General features: G+C 37.7%; 2 protein-coding genes across 2 annotated transcripts; both read right to left on the bottom strand.

Moving 5' to 3' along the window:
* Positions 1-3,142: 3,142 nt before the first annotated feature.
* LOC145764923 (uncharacterized) lies at positions 3,143-5,869 on the bottom strand. Its single transcript, XM_082576629.1, has 3 exons — positions 5,073-5,869; positions 4,500-4,604; positions 3,143-3,666 (listed from the first exon to the last, which is right to left on the bottom strand). The coding sequence occupies exons 1-3, from the start codon at positions 5,867-5,869 to the stop codon at positions 3,477-3,479; spliced, it is 1,092 nt and encodes a 363-aa protein (XP_082432755.1). The 3' UTR covers positions 3,143-3,476.
* Positions 5,870-8,148: 2,279 nt separating this feature from the next.
* Positions 8,149-12,659, bottom strand: LOC145773689 (uncharacterized). Its single transcript, XM_082584827.1, has 4 exons — positions 12,357-12,659; positions 10,353-10,565; positions 9,974-10,187; positions 8,149-9,839 (listed from the first exon to the last, which is right to left on the bottom strand). The coding sequence occupies exons 1-4, from the start codon at positions 12,439-12,441 to the stop codon at positions 8,783-8,785; spliced, it is 1,569 nt and encodes a 522-aa protein (XP_082440953.1). The 5' UTR covers positions 12,442-12,659; the 3' UTR covers positions 8,149-8,782.
* Positions 12,660-20,085: the final 7,426 nt, after the last annotated feature.

Genomic DNA, 20,085 nt, shown 5'->3' with positions numbered 1-20,085 from the left:
CAAATATATATTTGTGAGAATGAAAACAGTAGGCCTATAGGTAGGTTAGGCCTATAGGTTTGCTAAGTTACCAGTAGGCCTATAGGCCTACTGGTAACTTAGTCAGTGTGTACCTTGGGCTTAGTGAGAAAGTGCCAGTTTCTTCACATCCGTTGTATAGCCAGTGAGAAACATTCGAAGATCACCTCCTATGGATATGTCAAGTGGGTTTCGCTGTGTGGCATGTAGCAGAACAACACAGCTGAATCCCTTTTCCACCAGGTATGAGGTAGGAAATGCTATCACGAAGATACGAGCTCTTTGACGAAATCGTTACGCTGGACGGTAGATGGGTTAAAGAATGCCTCCTAATAATCAAAACGCCCCCCTTAAGCCGAGGTAATCATACCGCCCCCCCCCCCCCCCCCCCGAAAAATCAAAACGCCCCCGTTGAGAACCACTGATTTAAATATTTAAATAAAATCAAAGTAGAAAATATCATTTTTTTTAATTTAAATTGTTGACTAACTTTTAAAGATCCTTGCAGCCTGTAGTATGCCAGGAAGACTTTGTGTATTATCCCTTTCAAAAGCATTTCTTGTGATTTTAAAAACCTTTCTATTTTTTATTTTATTTTTACAAATCTTCTTTGTGACTGCTTTGCTCATGAGAAAACCAATCACATGCATAGTTCCTAACAAAATTTAATCACTGATGTGATGGTCATTTACATTTATACAAATCTTTTGTTATTCGGTTTTGCTAAAGCAGTTGCTGTGCTGGATAAAAAAAATTGTGCAGCGTATTTTTGCCTGAAGGAACAAGATACCAAGCACGGATAGGTCCAGATTCTTTGTTCTATAACACAATGAGACTAGGAAACAGAAATCTAAATAAAAGAATTTCGTCATTGTGGAGATTTACTTTGATAAAGTTGACTTATTAATAACGTCATAATTATAATCACAAGCCTGGTAATTAAAATCGGATGTTACACTTTCACGATTGCGTTTGATTTAAAAAAAACTATTTGGACTTAAAATGAATAAATTACAAAATCAGAGAGATACACAACTTCGGCAATCGGACCACATCCACATCAAGCCAAATTTTTCTGATTGAAAGAGTGCTCACATGAAACGTAAAAAAATGCAAACACACTGAATTGTGCAAAAGTCTTTACAAGAGCACATGCACAGATGTAGCGCGGTCTAGTGTAACTTTAAGATGTTTATCATATTGTGGTAAAATAATTTGATCAGAATTGATAGTGTGTGTTGTGATGCGTTTTTCCTGCACGTATAACTTTTATCACAGGGAGGGTCAACAAAATTTCACCATCTGGACTGAGAGCATCATCCATAATATTAAATTGCGTAGCCTACAGAGCGAGTGACAGGATAGAAAGACCTTAGCATCCAACAGCGATTTGTTTCTTTGTATGACACATGCGAATAACATTTTAGAAAATGGTTTCATTAAATGTAGTAATTGTATATTTAAAAGTTAATCTTTTCGACAGGTAAGTTTACGATGGCTATAAAATTGTCACTACAATAAATTATTTCTCACGTCATATTGCATAGGCCTAATTGCATTTTCAAAATTTGTGTTCATTGTGTACGTATGTGTATGAATAACGGATACTGTAGCCTACATGAAGCCAAACAAATAAAAGAATAATCGTCCTTGTTCTCGACATTGCGTTTTTTGTCGTATCCAGGTTTACTGTGGTTGAAAATTTAGATTAGGTGGACGGGAAGCAAGGAAGGCAATCTTTGTGTCCACCTTCAGACCAGCCTTCAATCGTCCTGTCAAAGACACAACCCCATGCTCTTGTGCAGTGGCACTTGACTTTGCATTGATGACACCATATGTATTGTAATCAATCACCGTGATTAGTATAGTTCTGTGGTTCTCAACCGGTGGTCCGCAGACCCCGAGGGGTCCGTGAAGCGATTTCAGGGGGTCCGTGAAAGCTTCCGAGGTTTCAGCATGATTGATAAATGGCGAAATTTAAAATTGTTTGTGCTTTGTTTCTGTATTAGCTTGCAGTTATTGTCAAACTGTAAGTTGCAACGCATTGGAACGTCGTTTGAAATTGCAACGGACATTGCACAAAAGTTTAGTTTCTTAACTAAAAAATATCATATAAATGACTTAAACCTTTTGAGAAGACTATGTTGGCTATGTTCAACTTAATTCTTTTGAGATAGCGGATTCATAACATAATTTCATCAATCTCATTAATCATCTCATCTTCGAGACTTGTATAACATATGATTCCATAAGAAGACGCGATATACCAAAATTTCAAACAGAAATTTTTAGGGGTCCGCGACCGCTTCGAAAGCACCAAAAGGGGTCCACCAAGACGAAAAGGTTAAGAACCACTGGTATAGTTAAAATGTATGCTTGCATTTTAAAAGAAGCACCTAGACCGAACATCGTGGGCTAAAGTTACTGTAGGTTAGTTTAATCCAATTTCAAGAAACTTGAAAACAGAACGGAAACGTGAATAGGCCTACGCATATTATGCTTTCGTAGTTGCTAATGTTACCTTTGCATGAGCACGTTTTACAGGTCTAAATCGCCATGACAAACTGTTTTCTTTTGTGCTTCCGTTCTTTTGCAATAAATACAAAATGCAAATGCCATCGCCATGGCCACCTGGAGATGCGGCCTGATTTGTCACATTTTGCAGATTTTGATTACAGCTACTGCTAGTGTTTGACTGACATTTTTTGAGATATTATTACTTTTTGCTGTTTCCTAATGACATAAAACTTTTTTGTTGCCTTGGGGAAGCAGTAGCAAATGAGAAAAAGTAAGTTGAAAAACGCAAAATCAGACTGTTATTGAAAATTAACAGTCTGACTAAAATCTTCGAAATCAAATTTTCTTTGTTTTTCAACATGTGAGAATGTTAAAACCTATTGTGTCATTTGGGGAAAAGAGAAAAGAAGGCGTAAAAACCTAATTTTTAGAAAAATTTATTTAAACGTTCGCCCAAAGTTAGAAAAACCTGGAAATTTCTGCAAAATGTGACAAATCAGGCCATATCTTTAGGTGGCCATGCCATCGCTCATAATGCTTTTTAATAATCATATTTATAAATCGGAAGCGAATTATTACTTAATATTAAATGAAGCCTTCCCCGGTCAGTAATTCAGTCCGTTTTGACTTGATTTGTTGTGTGCAGGGGTTGAAACAACTAAAAAACTAAATATTTTTTGATTGGGTTATTGGCTCGATCTTATCATGCTTGTCATTCACAATAAACAAAATAAAACTTTAACAAATTCCATAACAAGATCTTGGCTAAAATTGTCTTCGAAGTCATAAAGCTGTCTACTGACACTGTCACCACATATCATCAGTATAATTGAGCTGCTTTTATGTAGACAGCTGGTGAGTTGATGACTTTGCCCATCGCTAGTCAGCTTTTTTTGAGACTTCATTGTGTAAAATTAGAGTTTTAACTTCTTAGAAGTTTCCTAACTTGTTTCAGGGTTGTTTTTCTCTGTTTTATTTGAGCTTGGTATGTTTTTTTCCGGGTCATCACGAAGAAGGTTTGAAAGCTTCTTCACTGGAGCTTCTATCCTTAGGTATCCATCCGGCATGAGATTGGATGTTACTTCGTATGGATTTACTCCATCAGGAAGATCAAATTCGCGTTTAAATTCTCTAGGTAAACAAGAATTAATGTAAGCTAGGTCCTAACATCGTCTACTCCACATGACAAAATCTGTTCTTTTCACTCTCGTCATTTTGAAATTGATTCAACATCTGCAAACGTTGAATCAATTAAAAAGGACGGGTTTTTTGAGCTGAGACAGTCAATACGGATTTTTTGGTGGGCTAAAGTTCGAATAAAATTTCAGCTAGATTTGGACCTGAATTTATATTCTAAGTCTGTCACATTTTTTCAAGTTTTTTTTTGCCCCGTTGTACATGTTCGCATAGTGCTGAAAATCTAACGCAAACAGTAAAGTGCTTAGAAAATATCTCTTTTAGTGTAATACACAATAACGATTCAATCTATTTCTCCTTTAAAGTATTTTTTTTATCATTTGAAACACAATTCGATTTTGTCCAACAATCAGTTTAACCGAATTGAGGACTTCACTTGTTCATTTGTCGGTCATGCATTTTAAACTTTCCGGGCAGCATTTATAGGGTCAGCAAAAATTCAATTTTAGCATTATCATAACTTTCTTGCAAACAAAGTGATTAATCACTGTAGCTTATTGTAAGTTGTACAATTCTCATCGCTGATGCTCGATATTCTTTATAGTCTGACTCTCAGCGGCATTCAAGGACATTTTAAGTGTCTAATCAGTTCTCGAAAAAGATTTAGGTAGTAGAGTTAATTCATCCTAGAGCGCTTGAGTATTGTCTGGAGACATCTTGACGCGATGTTACAAAGCGTCATCATTTCTCATAGAAGTTTAAATTTGCGTTTCAAGTCAGGTGCTAAAAAAGGTAAAGAAGATCACGACTATTGATTTTCGATTTACCTTGAACGTTTGCTTGGTTCGCCTTCTTCATCTTCTTGAAGCTGTTTTGTTTTGGCGCAAATCACCAAACGACGACCTTCTGTTCTTACCAACAGTTCGTTTGCTCTAAAATTACAATTTTCAAAGTATTAAATTTCTAAAAATCAGAAAAAACGATTTTAATGACTTCATAATCTTTAACAACAGTCTGTATTTGAAAAAAAATGTGAAATAGGCTACTTTTAATGAAGTTAGCTCTTTTTAGTTAGTCTTACCATCGTCTTACATTGCTTGTCGTTTACTTGGTCTTAGAACATCGGCTACAACAAACTAGCTTAGGGCCTACTATATTTCTTAAACAAGGGTTAAGGTTCGGTCGAACACTTGCGACAAAACATGTCTAAAGTGAATTTTTTCTACACTAAAGTGAGTGAGAAGACTATTTTTCACTTTACGCTGTTACCCAAGCATCAAATCAAACGTTATTTGTTTTACATTACATTGTTTCAACGTCTGCAGATGTTGAAACATTGTAAAAATCCGATTGATTTGCTGCCAGGGTATGGAGTATATCATAACATCAGTCACACTTACTGGAATCCTTGTACGTCAATATCTACTTCAAATTTTTTCGGAGTGATTTGACGATCTGGTCTAAGTGGAGATTTGTCTGCTTTTGCCATTTCGTCGAGTCGATTATGATCAATTCGCGATGATCCACAGTCGCTGAATATTCCACTTTCTGCATATTCTTCGTCAAAACTTGACTTGCGCTCTGGCCACAAATCATCGAATGAACTTTGAAACATCGACGGTCCTCTTTTTTCCTTGTGGAAAAGGCGTCTGCTTGGTAAAGCTGGTCTTGAAAAGAAGTCGTCATCGTCTTTTCTCCTTCTTGAAAAGAAGTTGTCTTCCTCATCTTCATCATCCCATAAAGATCTTGAACATTTAACGTCGAAGTCTTGTATCATTCTCTCCATTGTTTCGTTAAAATCGTCATGAAAAAAATTTGCAATTGCGCGAGATCGAAATCCACTGGATGTGCGCTTTGGATGCAGATCACTTAGTTTCCTCAATCGTCGTTCATTTTGTAATGACGATGTGCTTCTAACATCTGCATCATGGCTGGATGTTGTTGAATGATCACTCAGTCTTCTTGAAGAAGCTGAACTGTTTATCATCCTCTCACTTTTCAGTGATTTTTCTCCATCCGGTGTTCCTCTCCTGGAATCCCACTCCAGCAGAGATGGCGGCCATGGATCAATGTCTTCCAGAGGCTGTTTTCTACCTTCAAAGCTTGAATGACGTCCTCCCCAAGTGCCAAATCTTGCAGTCTTCACAGTTTTAGATGAAACTGTCGAAGCTTCGAACATTTCATCTGCTTCTGACATAACTTTTTCAGTAACTTTTTCTTTTACTTTCTTCAACTTTAAAAATCAACTTTTAAATTACAATTTCTAATAAATTAGTAATTGTGATCAACTCAGTGTTATTTTTAACTATTTGTATTTGCTTGGGATAAAAAGTTATTCATATAAAATTTTCATATAATTATTCATATAGAAATTTAATTTATTTCTTTTTCTATGAGTTAAAGAAGCATAAAGTCGCTTGGTAGGCTATACTTGTTTTTAGCGTCATTACACAATTCAGGCTAACTGATCAACTTTTTAGCCAAATGTCTTAGTGTAACCTTCCTGTAGAGTCTGTAGACTACACTACTACATTACGCAATAGCCTTCTGCCAATAACCTTATTTCATTGAAGTATTTTCATAAGTTTTCACTGCACTGATAAAAGATTTTACCGATTATAAAAACGTAACCTCACAAATAAAAATAAATCACAGCGACTGATCTAGATACGACAAAAAATTCTATTGTTTTTTATTGTATTCTACAATCAACAGCAGAAGATGGCGAAATAGGCTGAGTTTGTGCCTTTGTACAACCTCTGTGCTTATCGGCTACCTTTCAGTTTAATATTTCGGTCCGATGCAAGATCTAACGCCCACGACTCGCTGTAAGTCTAATAATTCTTCGACTGTTTGATAACAATGAGGCAAGTGTCAACATATAGAACTGCAGAAACTTCCAGAATCAAATCATATCCTCTTTTCGTGCATCAAACAATCTAGCGGCTGCCCTGCTTCCTACGCAGTAGCCAATTAGACAGTCCGATCTAGCAGTGATGTCTCATATTTGCAATGAGAGCTGTATTAAATGTATTTCAACAAAGATACGTCATCCTAACCCCAGGGGAAGGCAACTTGATTTGGCTGCATGTGATCAGTTCTTAATATTAGTAAGGCGGTAGCTACATAGGCTACTATGAATGGAACTAATCTAGAATCAACAATTTAGGCTACTGAGGAGATATGTGATGGCAACCAATATTAATTGTTAAATTTGACTTACACACAGCTGCAGGCCGACATTTGGATTTTTCTACATACTCTCAGTCAGTTATTATACCGAAAAAAAAAACTTCAATACGACAAACCGCTCCACTTCATCATCAACATCAGGGCCTTCCTCTCGTTGGGGGTTGGAGGCCTCAAACTTTTCTGTTGTGAGATTATTCGATTGTAGTTTTGTAATCAAATCATTTCCAGTCTTCAAAGTCATTGGTCCTATTTCTTGATATTTTGTCCATATTTTGATTTCCAATTAATGCTATGTAAAAACTCATCAAATTGTCTTATATTCATCGGAGATGTGAAAGCATTTTGAGAATTTTCAATAGATGTACCTTAGGCCTACATTTAAAAAAATTATATCACTTTGAAATGTAAAATTGAAAACCAAGTTACTGAAAAAAGTCTAACTAATTGTTTGGTATGAAACAAAGTTGACGCTTGAAAAAGTTCGTTTTGAAGACGTTTGAGTTATTAAAATGGCACAAATTGCGTTAAGTATGAAACAAGAAGCAGGTCTTATCTGTGTTTTTTGGGGTCAATTTGATCTCTCTGATACTTCCAGTAGGTAGTTTAAAATCGGCGATACTGGTAGTGTTGATTCATATTAGTAATGCTGTTAGTTTATGTTACCATGATCCTATGCACTGCTGATCCACCGACTAATTTCGCACCAACTCATTCTTGATTAACTAATCAGACGGTAAACGCAATCTGCCGCTTAAAAGATTCGCTGTTGGTGCACCCAACCCTCAGTCAATATTTAGTTTCTGTTAGACAAAAATGTTGTCTTGCTACCACAAATCGGGGCCAAACATATTTGTTGAGACGGATCAAATCGGAGCAGACAGTTTTGTGTCCATAAAACACAGCGTTCAATATAGCAAATTGTACTATTCTTTGGATTTCGACTATTTTTATCTCAAAATTTCCGTCTTAAGCAGCTTGATCTTATTATTTAGATTAGAAAATAAGAATTGAAATACTTTCACTTAATAACCCGCATTTATGAAAGATTATCTTTTTGTCAAGTATTTCCTGTTTTTCTTCTCCAATGCGGCATGCGAAATAATTTTACTGCTTCTGACAAATTGGTGTTTGAGTAAATCAACTGTCACGTCATTCTTGCTTATCAAGTGTCTCCAGCAAATTAAAAATGACGTAATTGTTGGTGCCTGATCACCGTGTCGGTAATCAAGTTAATTCCACGTTGTAACCTGAGACACAAAAGACCAGTTGAAAAAAGGCTGCGGTGGCAGTACGTTTATTCGATCGACGACGCACAAAGAACTTGAACAATAAAACGAAAAATTGAGCGGCAAAAACGCGTCCATTGAAACGCAATTGTAAATGCGCGCGCACAGTGATAAAAAACAAAAACAATTTTTTGAAGCGACAGCAGGTACGCTCTATGTTTTTAGCGGAGTGAGATCTCTTTTATCGGTTCAACGTCTCAGAAAGTTCATTTAACGTAAACGATCCCACTGAACAAGGTCAACACACAATAGTCAGGCATGATTGGCGTAGAAAATCACTCTCAAATCAGCAGCATTCAAGCTGGCTCAGCAATCGATCGAAGCAAATAACTAACAAAAGTCCGCTTTTCCAAGCGAGTGATTGGATGAGCAGACACCGCTGGGACAGCTTGAGTCGATTGCCTAATGCAGCAGGTGGAGAGCACGCAGAAACATAAAAAACCTTATCACCCAAAAATATAATAACCAAACAATGATAAAAGAATTGTCACAGTCAAGTAGTGCAATATAAACGAAAATAAGACGTTAAGAAACTAAACTTTTTGCATTGAGTCCAATTGTTACGTTTATAAGTGACTCAAATAAAAAAATAATAACATAATTTGAATAAAACCAGCCAAATAAAGTTTGGACTAATGTCGATAGCTCCTACTTGACTGTGACAATTTCGAAGCGTCCAACAAAACATTAGTTTCACATAATGATGATGTTCTGTCGCTGGTCGTGACAATGTCCTGCGGCAAAGCAACGTACAAACAGTCTACTGGTGGTCTGGGTCTCACCGGTTTGCTTGTTCCACCGGTAGATGGTGCTACAGTGCGAACAGCAAGTCCTGGCTGGCACCCTTTCTTCACAATGCTTCTGTTCACCGATGAATCGGCATCATCATCGATCAAAAGGCTTATGCGGTTGCTGTGCTGATTAGATTTCGATTTACTTTCCTCGGCAGAGACACCACAGCAATTAACCCTTCTCTCTCTCTTGCTGCAGTAAAGCCACAGGAACGCGCCAATCCCGATAAACAAGGCTGCTGCCACACCTAAGAAAGCGAAGGTGACAGCTTGAACAACCGAAACTGAAGCCTCTTCTGCTGGAGGTGGTTGCGGGATCAAAATTTTGCTTCCTTCCATTACTTCTTTGACAAACGAAGAATCAGAGTTGGAAGATTTGACCTCAACTTGTCTCAGGATATGCGTCACTTTAATGTTTGTAGAAGATTGTTGGGTTTTTTCAGTTTCAACTTTAGCAATGTTTGGCTTGACTAAATCTGGAGTGGTTTTCAATACCATGTCAAGAGGAGATTCTTTTTGAATTGATGGCTGCTTCTCAGTGATTGGTCTAGTTGTTGTTGTGGTGGTGGTTGTTAGCGTTGTTGTAGTAGACGGAGTAGTAGTGTATCTCAAAATCGGTTTGTCGCATCTTGATCCTTGGAATCCTTCCGGACACGAGCATCTATAGGATCCTCGACGATTGATGCATTGTCCTCCGTTCCTGCACGCACTATCCCCAAGGATGGCGCATTCATTCACGTCTTCCGTGCAATATCTTCCCACGTATCCTCCAGTGCACTGACAGCGGAAATCCCCGACCAGATCGATGCAGCGACCTCCGTTGGCGCACGGGCGAGTGACGCACATCCGCACCTGGGTCTCGCATCTGCTTCCAGCAAATCCTTTTGGACATGCACACCTGTGAAAAAAGACAGCGATCAAAAAATGCTCTTACTATATTGTTTCAAACAGCAGTCACACTTAAAAATCTTTATTTAAAAAAAATCACTTAATATGCAATGCTCATGATTAACTTATATGTTGTTTACTTACTTTTCGCATCCTACGGCATCATTGCCAAAGCTGCAAGACCCTCCGTTCAAGCAAAATGGTTCAGAAATTTTGGTTGGAACTGGAGGGCGATCTTCCAGGTCACAATTACTTCCCGAAAATCCGGAAGGACAGAGGCATACGTAACTTCCGGTTCCATCGTTGACACAGGTTGCGCCATTGTTACATGGTTGATGACGTTCACAATACTGCAGATCTGGAAAATAAACAAACCGTCAAAACTCCTGGCTTGCATTTCCGGAGCTTATAATCTAAAGCACAGTTCACACAAGAAGAAATTTTCACTTTAATTCCATTTCATGTGGACGGATGACCATTGACTAGCAGTAATAAAAAAAAGTTGAGAAATTGATTAACTCACCAAGCTGACAATGTCTTCCGCCGTAACCTTCCTTGCAGTTGCACTGCCAGGGCTGGTCACATGTTCCATGAACACACCCAACTGCTAGAGTGCATTGGTCACAATTCGATCCTTCCCAACCAGCGTAGCAAGTGCATTGACCGTTTGGTTGGCAATAACCTTGTCGCATATTGCATGTTGATAAGCATGCGGATAATTGGTTGCTTGTGGAAACTGAAAGGAAAAGAAAAACAAATAAGACGTGGCACTTTTTAAGAGAACGTTTGTCTTGCAGCATGTCGACCCAAAATTGATTTTAATCCTATTAAAAAGAAGCAAACTGATCTACAATAGTCGGCTCACAATTGACCCCTGGGGAATGCCAACGACTGCGTACAAGATAAAATATTATCAAAATCGATTGGTTGATAGGAGCTATGTAAATTAATCACACACGTGCTCCTTTGACGCAAATAAAATTTTGAGACAGCAGATAGATGAAAAATCGGAGCGTATGTCACTCTTTGATTCCGGTAAAGTATTTAACAGGCTTTGAAGCGCTTTGTCGACATAATCAAAGATGAACAATGAAAAAAAACTCAAATTGGGACACGAGACATATGCAAACAAAAAACTCAAGATCCGCACGACCGAGTGAATTAAAAGATAAAAAGAGAGTTGGTAACATTTTTGGGAACATCGCATATGTTTGCTGTGTCTGTGAGACGTGTGCCTTTCATAGCACCGGCTGTTGCAAGTTGATTTGACCAATTCCCGAATGACCTTTTCTAACGTTGCTTTCTGTTATTACAGTGACGCGCCACCTGTTCGAAATAGATACCACGGTGCGCTAATGGTTGATTTCGAGTGGAAACACGATTGTTACCACCTAACATTGCAATTCGCGCTAAAGTAACTTTGTATTTCCCCAAACTGAACCACTTGCCAGGAATTTGTTTCTGCCTGGGTCATGATCTTAAATTAGCATCGGTAACCTGACTACGATGGGTTGCAGGTTCCCAGGCATATTAGAATCAGAGATATCGTTGAGAGGCAACCTGTCTAGAAAAAGGCGACCAATATCTCCACGCTAGGCACATACCTTACACCTTATCGGCGCCGATAATCATAAATCGAGATTTCGGCTTTAATGAAAGGGCTTGTGTCGCGAATAAGTGAGATAAAATCGCGTCATGATAACTTGTTTTATCCGTGAGAACAAAACTGCCACCAGTGCCTTAACGCGTCACAATGTCGGGATTGGATACCATTTCTTCTCAAGTGGGGACCGCCTTTCATCATAAAGTACTTTCGTAGTTACTCGATAGATAAAAACTCACACACGGAAACGTTCTGTTGGTGCTTGAGAACATTAAAAAACAAACCATGTGATTTTATTGTTTTTCTTGCTCGTGGTGTATAATGTATAAACACATATCATAGAAGGTTGTATCCGTAGAAACTGCAGCTTACTTGAATGGTCTTAAAAGCGAAAGTACTTAAAAGTTGCAATCGTATTTACGACCTCAATGCTTAATTTAGTTTATGTTTGTTTTCATTGTAAGCAACCCTGGGAAAGTTTTCATCGTAAAACAAAACAATTGCAAATTACAGATCGAATTACAGCAAACTTTGCGAGAATTGCCGCAAACTGAAGAGTTTTGTTTCTTGTTTTATACAACTAGGTATTGATTGCTATCTTAGTTTGGTTGATTACATTGAGCAGGCTTTTCACGTTGTAAACATTTAATTTGTTTGATTTCTATTCGACAATAGCAATGGTGATGTTGATTAGATCACCAAGTAAGGGTACAAGCCTTTCAATTCATCGTGGGTTTACGTGAATAAGCTAAGTGCTGAGTATCAAATATTTACCTTGTATCACTTACACCCCGAGCCACACTTAAACAAAAGAAGGGCGTAAAACAGCGTGAATCACAATGGGAACGCAAGTCTTCGCCTATTATTTTCCCGAGCTAGGCTACGGTAAGATTATCGTGTTTACAGTATTGCTGATTTACTTACCAGTTGGTTTTCCCACGCCGATTCCCGCCAATGTCAAAATTGCGATCGTAAAAATAGCAGCTCTCAAGCTCCACTTAGGCATCATTTTCAGTGGCTTTCGGTGACTGACTGTCAATAATCAGTTGACCTCGGATGGTAATTCTGCACAAAGACTCTCAAGTGTCCGTGATGAAAGCAGAACGTCTTCTTTCCCAGATGTGGGGTAGAAGAACTTAATTTTTTTAGCTTTAGATTGCAGATAAACCAACTTCAAATAATTTCTTACAAAAGATTTAATTTTCACGATGTAATACTTTTGACTTAATTTCTGCAACAAAACAATCGTTAAGTTTCCAAAAAGTTCAATTACTGGTTTATATATTCGATTAACACCTCTCTCTGCTTGACTTTCCTGTGTGATTTCTACATGACTGAAAACGCATTTGAAATTTTCTTATCCACTTTCAACCAATGCTAATTTTTTACTATCACCATGACCTAAACTACCTTGAAATATATTAAATTTCCTTATGGGATAGAGCAGCTTAGGATAGCATACCATGTCGAGATGTTGCAAAACTTACTGTGAGAATTTTTCACTGTCTTTCGTCGAAAAGCATAAATTAAAGCCTCGGGCATTAAGCTCTTCACTTTCGACCGTGGGAAAGTGAACAAAATCGCGCACCTACAATGAGATAACATAAATGCACATACCAGTATTTGCCGTGACCAAAACAAAACCACCGGCGCAAGTGAATGATGTCAAATTAACCATCGGCGGCCGTGAAAGTACGCCCAACGCCCGCTTGCTTATCTTTTTTAACCGCAGAGCGAGTTGTCGTTTTCCCAGAGCAGATAATAAACACTAAACAAAGTTATTTTAATTTATCACTGGACTAGTCACAAATTCGGTGAGAACCAGCCAGTCAAATATCAACAGGCAATTATGTACACAAAGTTACGGTGACGCAATGTACTGTGAGAAAGCCACAACCTGTGTCTGATGGTGATAGAGATATTTCAAACGGTTATTGCCGTCATATGACGTTTAGGATACAAACTAATCAGAAAACGTAACAAATCCGTTTGCGAAACGAGAGTCAATAAAGGATGCATCATCAGCTGAAAATTAAATTTTCAACTACGTATTTTAAAACGTTGGTAATTCTAAAACGGAAGATACTCTTTTTATTTTGCAACAAAATTTCGAAAAAAAAAAAAACTCGACTTCTTAACCGCCACTTAACTGATGGTGGGCTGAGTTATTATTTCAATAAAGTAAATTAATATAGCTGCACTGTGTAACAATGATTTCTCGGTTCGGTAGTAGGCTAATATGAAGCGCTAAAACGTCTTGTACTCTTTTCAGTTCTGATTTTTTAAATTCGAAAACAATATTTCTTTTCTTAGATTTTGCAGTCAAGTTTTAACTAAACTAAAATAATCACCTTCAAATACTGTATCTTCGACTATTACGAAAAAAACGGTGGGTCTTTATACACGAATATAAAACCTACAAGAAAAAATAGACTGACTCGCCTAATATTTGAGTGAAATATTTGTCTAAAAAAAAAAAATTCTTTCATACTAATTGAAGATTGTAACAAATAACTGTAAAAAAGAAACCAATTCTTCTACTGTGACCCTCAACCCGACTGTTGAACATATGAGGATAGAAAACGCCACAACTCGCCCTTTATATTCGCAAACAGTGAGCAAGTCCAGTCAGCCAGACCTTGCACCTGCCATGCTCGCTTGCTTTTAATCGACAGCCTGCTCTCTGCCGCGATTAAAAACAAGGCAGCACGCGTGCCCGATATTCTGCCAGTGAGCAGATGAATGGCGAGAAAAAGGCGACTATAAAACAAAAGCAAAGAAACAGCGACAGTTGGGTACCGAGTTCTTCAGTGTATGACAAAAGCAAGGAATACGAAACGCGCCAAACAGTTTGTTAAATTGTATCAAAAACAAACTAAGGATGGGAGTGACTAAGAAAAAAGGATACATGACAGAACGGACTTCTGCCATACGGGCTAATTAATTGATTCCATAAAAGTTCCGCCAATTGGTTTTACTATGATTGCAGCACGCGCCAAACACAGCAGGATTTCTTTTTGTTTCCATTTACTTGTCTAAAGTCCCAGTATCATGACTTGATAACCGTAATGCAATAAAAGTTAAAACTGCCTGGCTGCTTAATGTCATGCACTTTCCATGACTTTATATTGGCTTAAAAACGTAAATGAATAGATAAGCATAACTATATTCTACTTTAAAACCTTAGACACATTGTACTTACTCATCATAGCATACTTGATCCACAAGCCAGCCCAACCACAACATAACACCTCAAACTGACAACAATGATAATTGCTGGTTGCACATGGGCTAACCTTTCAATGCTTCCTGCTTGTAAGCGGTTGAAGAATGCTTCATCTGACATCAGTCAAGTTGTACGTTTAAAGATCAAAGCGAGTTCAGAAACAACCGCAACAAAAGATTGGGCTGAAAACAATAGATTTTGTTCCAATTTTCGACAGCCCAAAATCAGACGTATTCAATCTGCGTTTCAAATAGGCAACTCTGAATGGCAGATGCTCTCAATCACAGGGTTACGTCAGAGCAACAGAACTCGATAAACAATTTACCTTCGCCAGATTGTCACTGGACTTGTTTGCTGTTCAACGCAGAGTTACGACGTTTTGCCCAATCATTAAATTAGCTCAACAGATTGCTGGCTCGCTTTCTGAAGATTGCCTAACTGCATGTGTTTGCAAAAAACAAGTTTGTAATCTAAACCCAATTGCAACGTCACATGATCGTTTGATATCTAACCAACACTGAATAACAACAAAAGTAATTTGCGTTCTTCTGGTGACTATTTACTAGGTTACCTCCTGATGTTAAAGATGATAACTAGCTTTTGTATTTCCGACGTTTCGTCAGTCAGCACGACTGACTTTATCAAGGTGGCTAAAACAGGTTAACACAACCTGTTCAGCAACGATGGCACAACACAAAAACGTACTGATAAAATGAATAAAGTAAGCAGCAAGAATCAGAATTAAAACACGCAACAAGATACCTAGAGGTTAAACTGAATGCAGTGAATGCCTAAAACCAGTAGGCTGCTTTCCAACAGCGTAAATTTATCTATCTATTGGGCCACCGTCAAGAAACATTGAAAAGTCATCAGACAAGACAGAAACCAAGGGAATTGGCAATAACAATGATAGAGAAGACGCACTGAGAATGGAAAAGGTGAAGTTAAAGTTAAAGTAATTTTTTGTACACAGAGGGAAAATTCTGACCATCTTTCTGGTTGAGAGCATGTTGTGCTTTCTGGTTTATGTACCACTTTTCTGTAAATAATCTTTTTGTGTAATCCTTTTCAGTTTTAAGAATGGTAGCGTTGGTCCAAGTAATTTTATGGTCTGAATTTATAGAATGTTTGCTGAACGCATTCGTTGAACGTTGCGTTCGTTGAACGAATTCGTTGAACGCAAAGCCATCAGCACCTTTCACACTCCTCCACAATTATGGGTTAGATATGTTGACGACACGTTTTGCATCATCAAAAAAACTGCAGTTAATGATTTTCACAAGCACCTTAACAGCATTTCATCATCCATTCAATTTACCATAGAACATGAGGTCAACGGCAAAATTTCATTTTTGGATGTTAAAGTGGTTCGCCATAGCAACAACAAAAAACTAACCACTACCATACACAAAAAACCAACACATACAGACAGATACCTGCAGTTCAACTCACATCACCCCAAGCATCAAAAACTCACAGTGGCCAAAACATTGTACAACAGACTGGACACTCACATAACGGATGATTCTGAACGTTCACACCACAAGAAAAACATTCACAATACTTTAATGCTCAACGGATTTCCACGAAAACTTGCTTGCATACAGCGACCCAAACCGAAACCTTCGCTTCCTCCTTATAAATCTTTTACTTGTCTTCCTTACATAAGGGGGGTAACCGACAAAATTCAGCGTATCCTTTATGGCATAGGAATCAAAGTTGCGATGAAACCCTATCTGACAATAGGTAAATACCTTCCCTCGGCTAAAGACCCCATGAAAGAAGGTGAAGTTTCTGGATTGATCTACCAAGTTCCGTGTCATGACTGTGATTTAATCTACATTGGACAGACAAAACGTGACCTTAAATCTAGAATCAACGAGCACCAAAGAGCTATTAAATTTCAACGTCCGGAGCATTCCGCTCTTTGCAAACATTCTATAAATTCAGACCATAAAATTACTTGGACCAACGCTACCATTCTTAAAACTGAAAAGGATTACACAAAAAGATTATTTACAGAAAAGTGGTACATAAACCAGAAAGCACAACATGCTCTCAACCAGAAAGATGGTCAGAATTTTCCCTCTGTGTACAAAAAATTACTTTAACTTTAACTTCACCTTTTCCATTCTCAGTGCGTCTTCTCTATCATTGTTATTGCCAATTCCCTTGGTTTCTGTCTTGTCTGATGACTTTTCAATGTTTCTTGACGGTGGCCCAATAGATAGATAAATTTACGCTGTTGGAAAGCAGCCTACTGGTTTTAGGCATTCACTGCATTCAGTTTAACCTCTAGGTATCTTGTTGCGTGTTTTAATTCTGATTCTTGCTGCTTACTTTATTCATTTTATCAGTACGTTTTTGTGTTGTGCCATCGTTGCTGAACAGGTTGTGTTAACCTGTTTTAGCCACCTTGATAAAGTCAGTCGTGCTGACTGACGAAACGTCGGAAATACAAAAGCTAGTTATCATCTTTAACATCAGGAGGTAACCTAGTAAATAGTCACCAGAAGAACGCAAATTACTTTTATTATAAAATGCCTGGTGAACAGTCTCTCTCTGTTTTTACTGAATAACAACCTTGAACATTGCATGACTTATGTGTAATGCATTTGCAAAGTTTGAAAACAAAAACACTCATTTCACTGGCCAGTGATATCGAATCAGCCTTGGGGATTATCGTTGTGTTTGTTCAGATGCTTCTGCACAAACAAATGAAAACCATTTTAGTTATTGCTGAGGTTCTTTTGACGCGTGTAGTCTGTCTCGAGTCCCTGAAACAATAACTCTTCGGCTCCAGCAAAGATTTAAAAAGGATGTGACATGACGAATAAGTACGCTGAGAAAATGTGATAGGTCTTTCAGATGAATGCTTTTTGGCATGTCTGTCTATTCTAACTCTTTGCAAAGACACAGCAAAGGCTTTCAGCAGATCACAAGCAGCTTTGAAATCCCGAGAGAGCAAAGCTTTCATAAATTTCATAAGCTTGCTTCAATGAAGGTAGCTTCAACCCTACTACAAGCATGTGACCCTTTCCAATTTATGATATCGATCGCAGATAGTTATTGCCATTTTTATTACACACACGACCCCGGCCATTTCAAAGAATGAATAGGCCTACAAAATATTATTTAAGTAAGTCTAAGCAAAATACTGTGCTTTCGCGTATGAGACATCTTCTTGCAACCTTTGTTGGCGTAACGCAGAATACGCTTTCTCAGATATGAACTGATGATGACCGCTCATTGTATTTTTCAAAAAGTTAAATGATTTAGTTGTCGCTTCCCACAAACCATTAGTCCATGGTAGGGGTTATTTCGTTCTATAAGGTAAATACACTTGCAAAGAAATGAATTTGATAAAGTAAAAATATCAGTCTGTAGCAAGTTTGCAGTTTTAGTCCCGAAATTAATGAGCAGATTAAATCTATTATTAACACGTCTTATCAAACCATGAAAAGTGTGGTGTCAAATCAAATTTTTTCAGATTTTTAAATTCATCTTTGCTTCATGGTCATGGTGGAAGCCTTTGGTGACGAGGGTCTATTACTCTATGCTTTTATCGTCATGGATTGCAGTATAGCCTAGCTAGTGGAAAACGCCTATTTTTTGTTTATTACCGATGTAGATATGTTTAATTTTCAACGCCGAATGGCCACACGAAGGCTATAGGCTATAAATGGCAACATGCCTATTGGCACAGTGCAACGTAAACATAAAAATTGCGAAATTACAGCCAAAATAAGAACGTTTTCTTTGTCTGAAAGTCTTTTTTAGAAGACGATGTAAGACAAGATCTTCTCAAAAATATTTCAAGCATTTAACAGCTTTTCTTTCGTGCATGAACGAGGCAATTAGATTGCATTACAGGAAATGTTTTATTCATTTGTCTTACTATAAATGCTGATTTTATGGCCTTTGCTTAAGTCATACACAAGACAATAAATCACATGAAAAATTTATTTCGTCTCTGCTACAATTAGCTTGAAGAAAATTCTTCGCTCGTGCGCGTACTCCATTATTTATTATCGTCGAAGCTACTTTAGATGTGTGTCTTGGCACCCTAAATAAACGACCGTTCTAAGGTTGGCGTAATGGCCACTTATCAATTATTCATGATATCTTGATAAAAGTGCGAGTGACTGCATTACACACAAGCTTATTATTTACGGAGAAGAAAAGGCTTGAAGATCAGACTACCAAAACCTAACTTCAATTTATTATCTTTACGCTTTTCTAACGTTGCCACATATCGCATTTGTATATAATTAATTAATTTCGTTGACTGTGATGACTGTATGGGATGTGTAGCCTTACGCTTTCACCCTGTAATTTAATGCACCGATGATACGGTACCAAATACACGGGGGCCGTCTTACATTCACTCTGAAAAGCCTTTGATTATTATGACACTAAGCATTTTGTCCCGTGTTTTGTTAAGTGTGGCTTTGAATGTAATGAAAAGGAATGACCACGAAAAACCAGTCCCCAACCTTGCTCACTGGTGCTTTATTTATGCTTGTATGCTCACTTCGATCAATAGATTGAATGGAGCACTGCAATGGCCACCTGATTGTCCAGTTGCTGAGCCAAGGCAAACAGAAAAAGCCTACGTTGTTTCGATGACGTTTTATGTTGCTTTAAACGCAAAAACTTGGTATTTGTAAAAAACAAGACTGCAAAATGTTTTCGCTATATCTGGCTTCGAAAGCTAATTTTATTCAAAGTTAATTTGATCACTTCTTGTGATTATTGTAATCAACTGTACTCAGCCTTCAAGCATGCGAGTTTTAAACCAAAACTAATTAGAACAGTGCTCATTAGTTAGACGAATATTTGTTGAATGTTTTGACAGTCATCTATTGCCCAGGCTATCTGCTTTCCTATTAATTTGTTGTTTGTCTCAAACTATCAAGACTGCCATCGAATGCTCATCAAGTATATAGCCTACGGTAATCAGTAAAACTTCATATGGAAAAAAAATTATACAAATCCAAAAATTACATACAAATTACGAGAAATATTGTGACGGGAAAATACCCACGCAGAAAAAGTTCTGACTAAAATAACCACTCGAAAAATATCTCTTCGCTAAAAAAGTAAGGATATTTTCTAATCGGCTTATTCTCCGTACCGGTATAGATATTTCCCGTATGGATTTTTATCATTTTTACCTACATTCGAAGCCTACACCGAGAAAAGTTATTATAATCACACTAGAAAAGGTTCTTGATCATAAAAACGACATCGTTATTAAACTTGTTGCTCTCTTGCAGCTTTGCAAGGATGTGGTCAATTTCCAAAAATATTGCTGGGAACTGCATAAGGAGTGAGTACTTGCTAAAGGAAGGCAGGCACTACTATTGGCGAGACATTTCACGGCTTTAGTTTAATCTGCAAACTTCTGCTTCCCCAATTATCTGA

This window comes from Aplidium turbinatum, chromosome 1 (genome assembly GCF_918807975.1).
Source record: "Aplidium turbinatum chromosome 1, kaAplTurb1.1, whole genome shotgun sequence".
Taxonomy (NCBI): Eukaryota; Metazoa; Chordata; class Ascidiacea; order Aplousobranchia; family Polyclinidae; genus Aplidium; species Aplidium turbinatum.
The sequence above is the reverse complement of the archived record's forward strand: the minus strand, read 5'-3'. Positions and strand labels throughout refer to the sequence as shown.

Bases quoted from the DNA above. Each gene is read 5' to 3' on its own strand.
- LOC145764923 (XM_082576629.1), bottom strand. From the start codon at position 5,869: ATGTCAGAAGCAGATGAAATGTTCGAAGCTTCGACAGTTTCATCTAAA. The intron at 4,605-5,072 runs GTAAGTGTGACT...TTGTAATTTTAG, and splicing joins ATTGACGTACAAGGATTCCA to AGCAAACGAACTGTTGGTAA. The intron at 3,667-4,499 runs GTAAATCGAAAA...TTGTTTACCTAG, and splicing joins GAACCAAGCAAACGTTCAAG to AGAATTTAAACGCGAATTTG.
- LOC145773689 (XM_082584827.1), bottom strand. From the start codon at position 12,441: ATGATGCCTAAGTGGAGCTTGAGAGCTGCTATTTTTACGATCGCAATT. The intron at 10,566-12,356 runs GTAAGTAAATCA...TTTTCCTTTCAG, and splicing joins CGGCGTGGGAAAACCAACTG to TTTCCACAAGCAACCAATTA. The intron at 9,840-9,973 runs GTAAGTAAACAA...CTTTTTTCACAG, and splicing joins GATGCCGTAGGATGCGAAAA to GTGTGCATGTCCAAAAGGAT.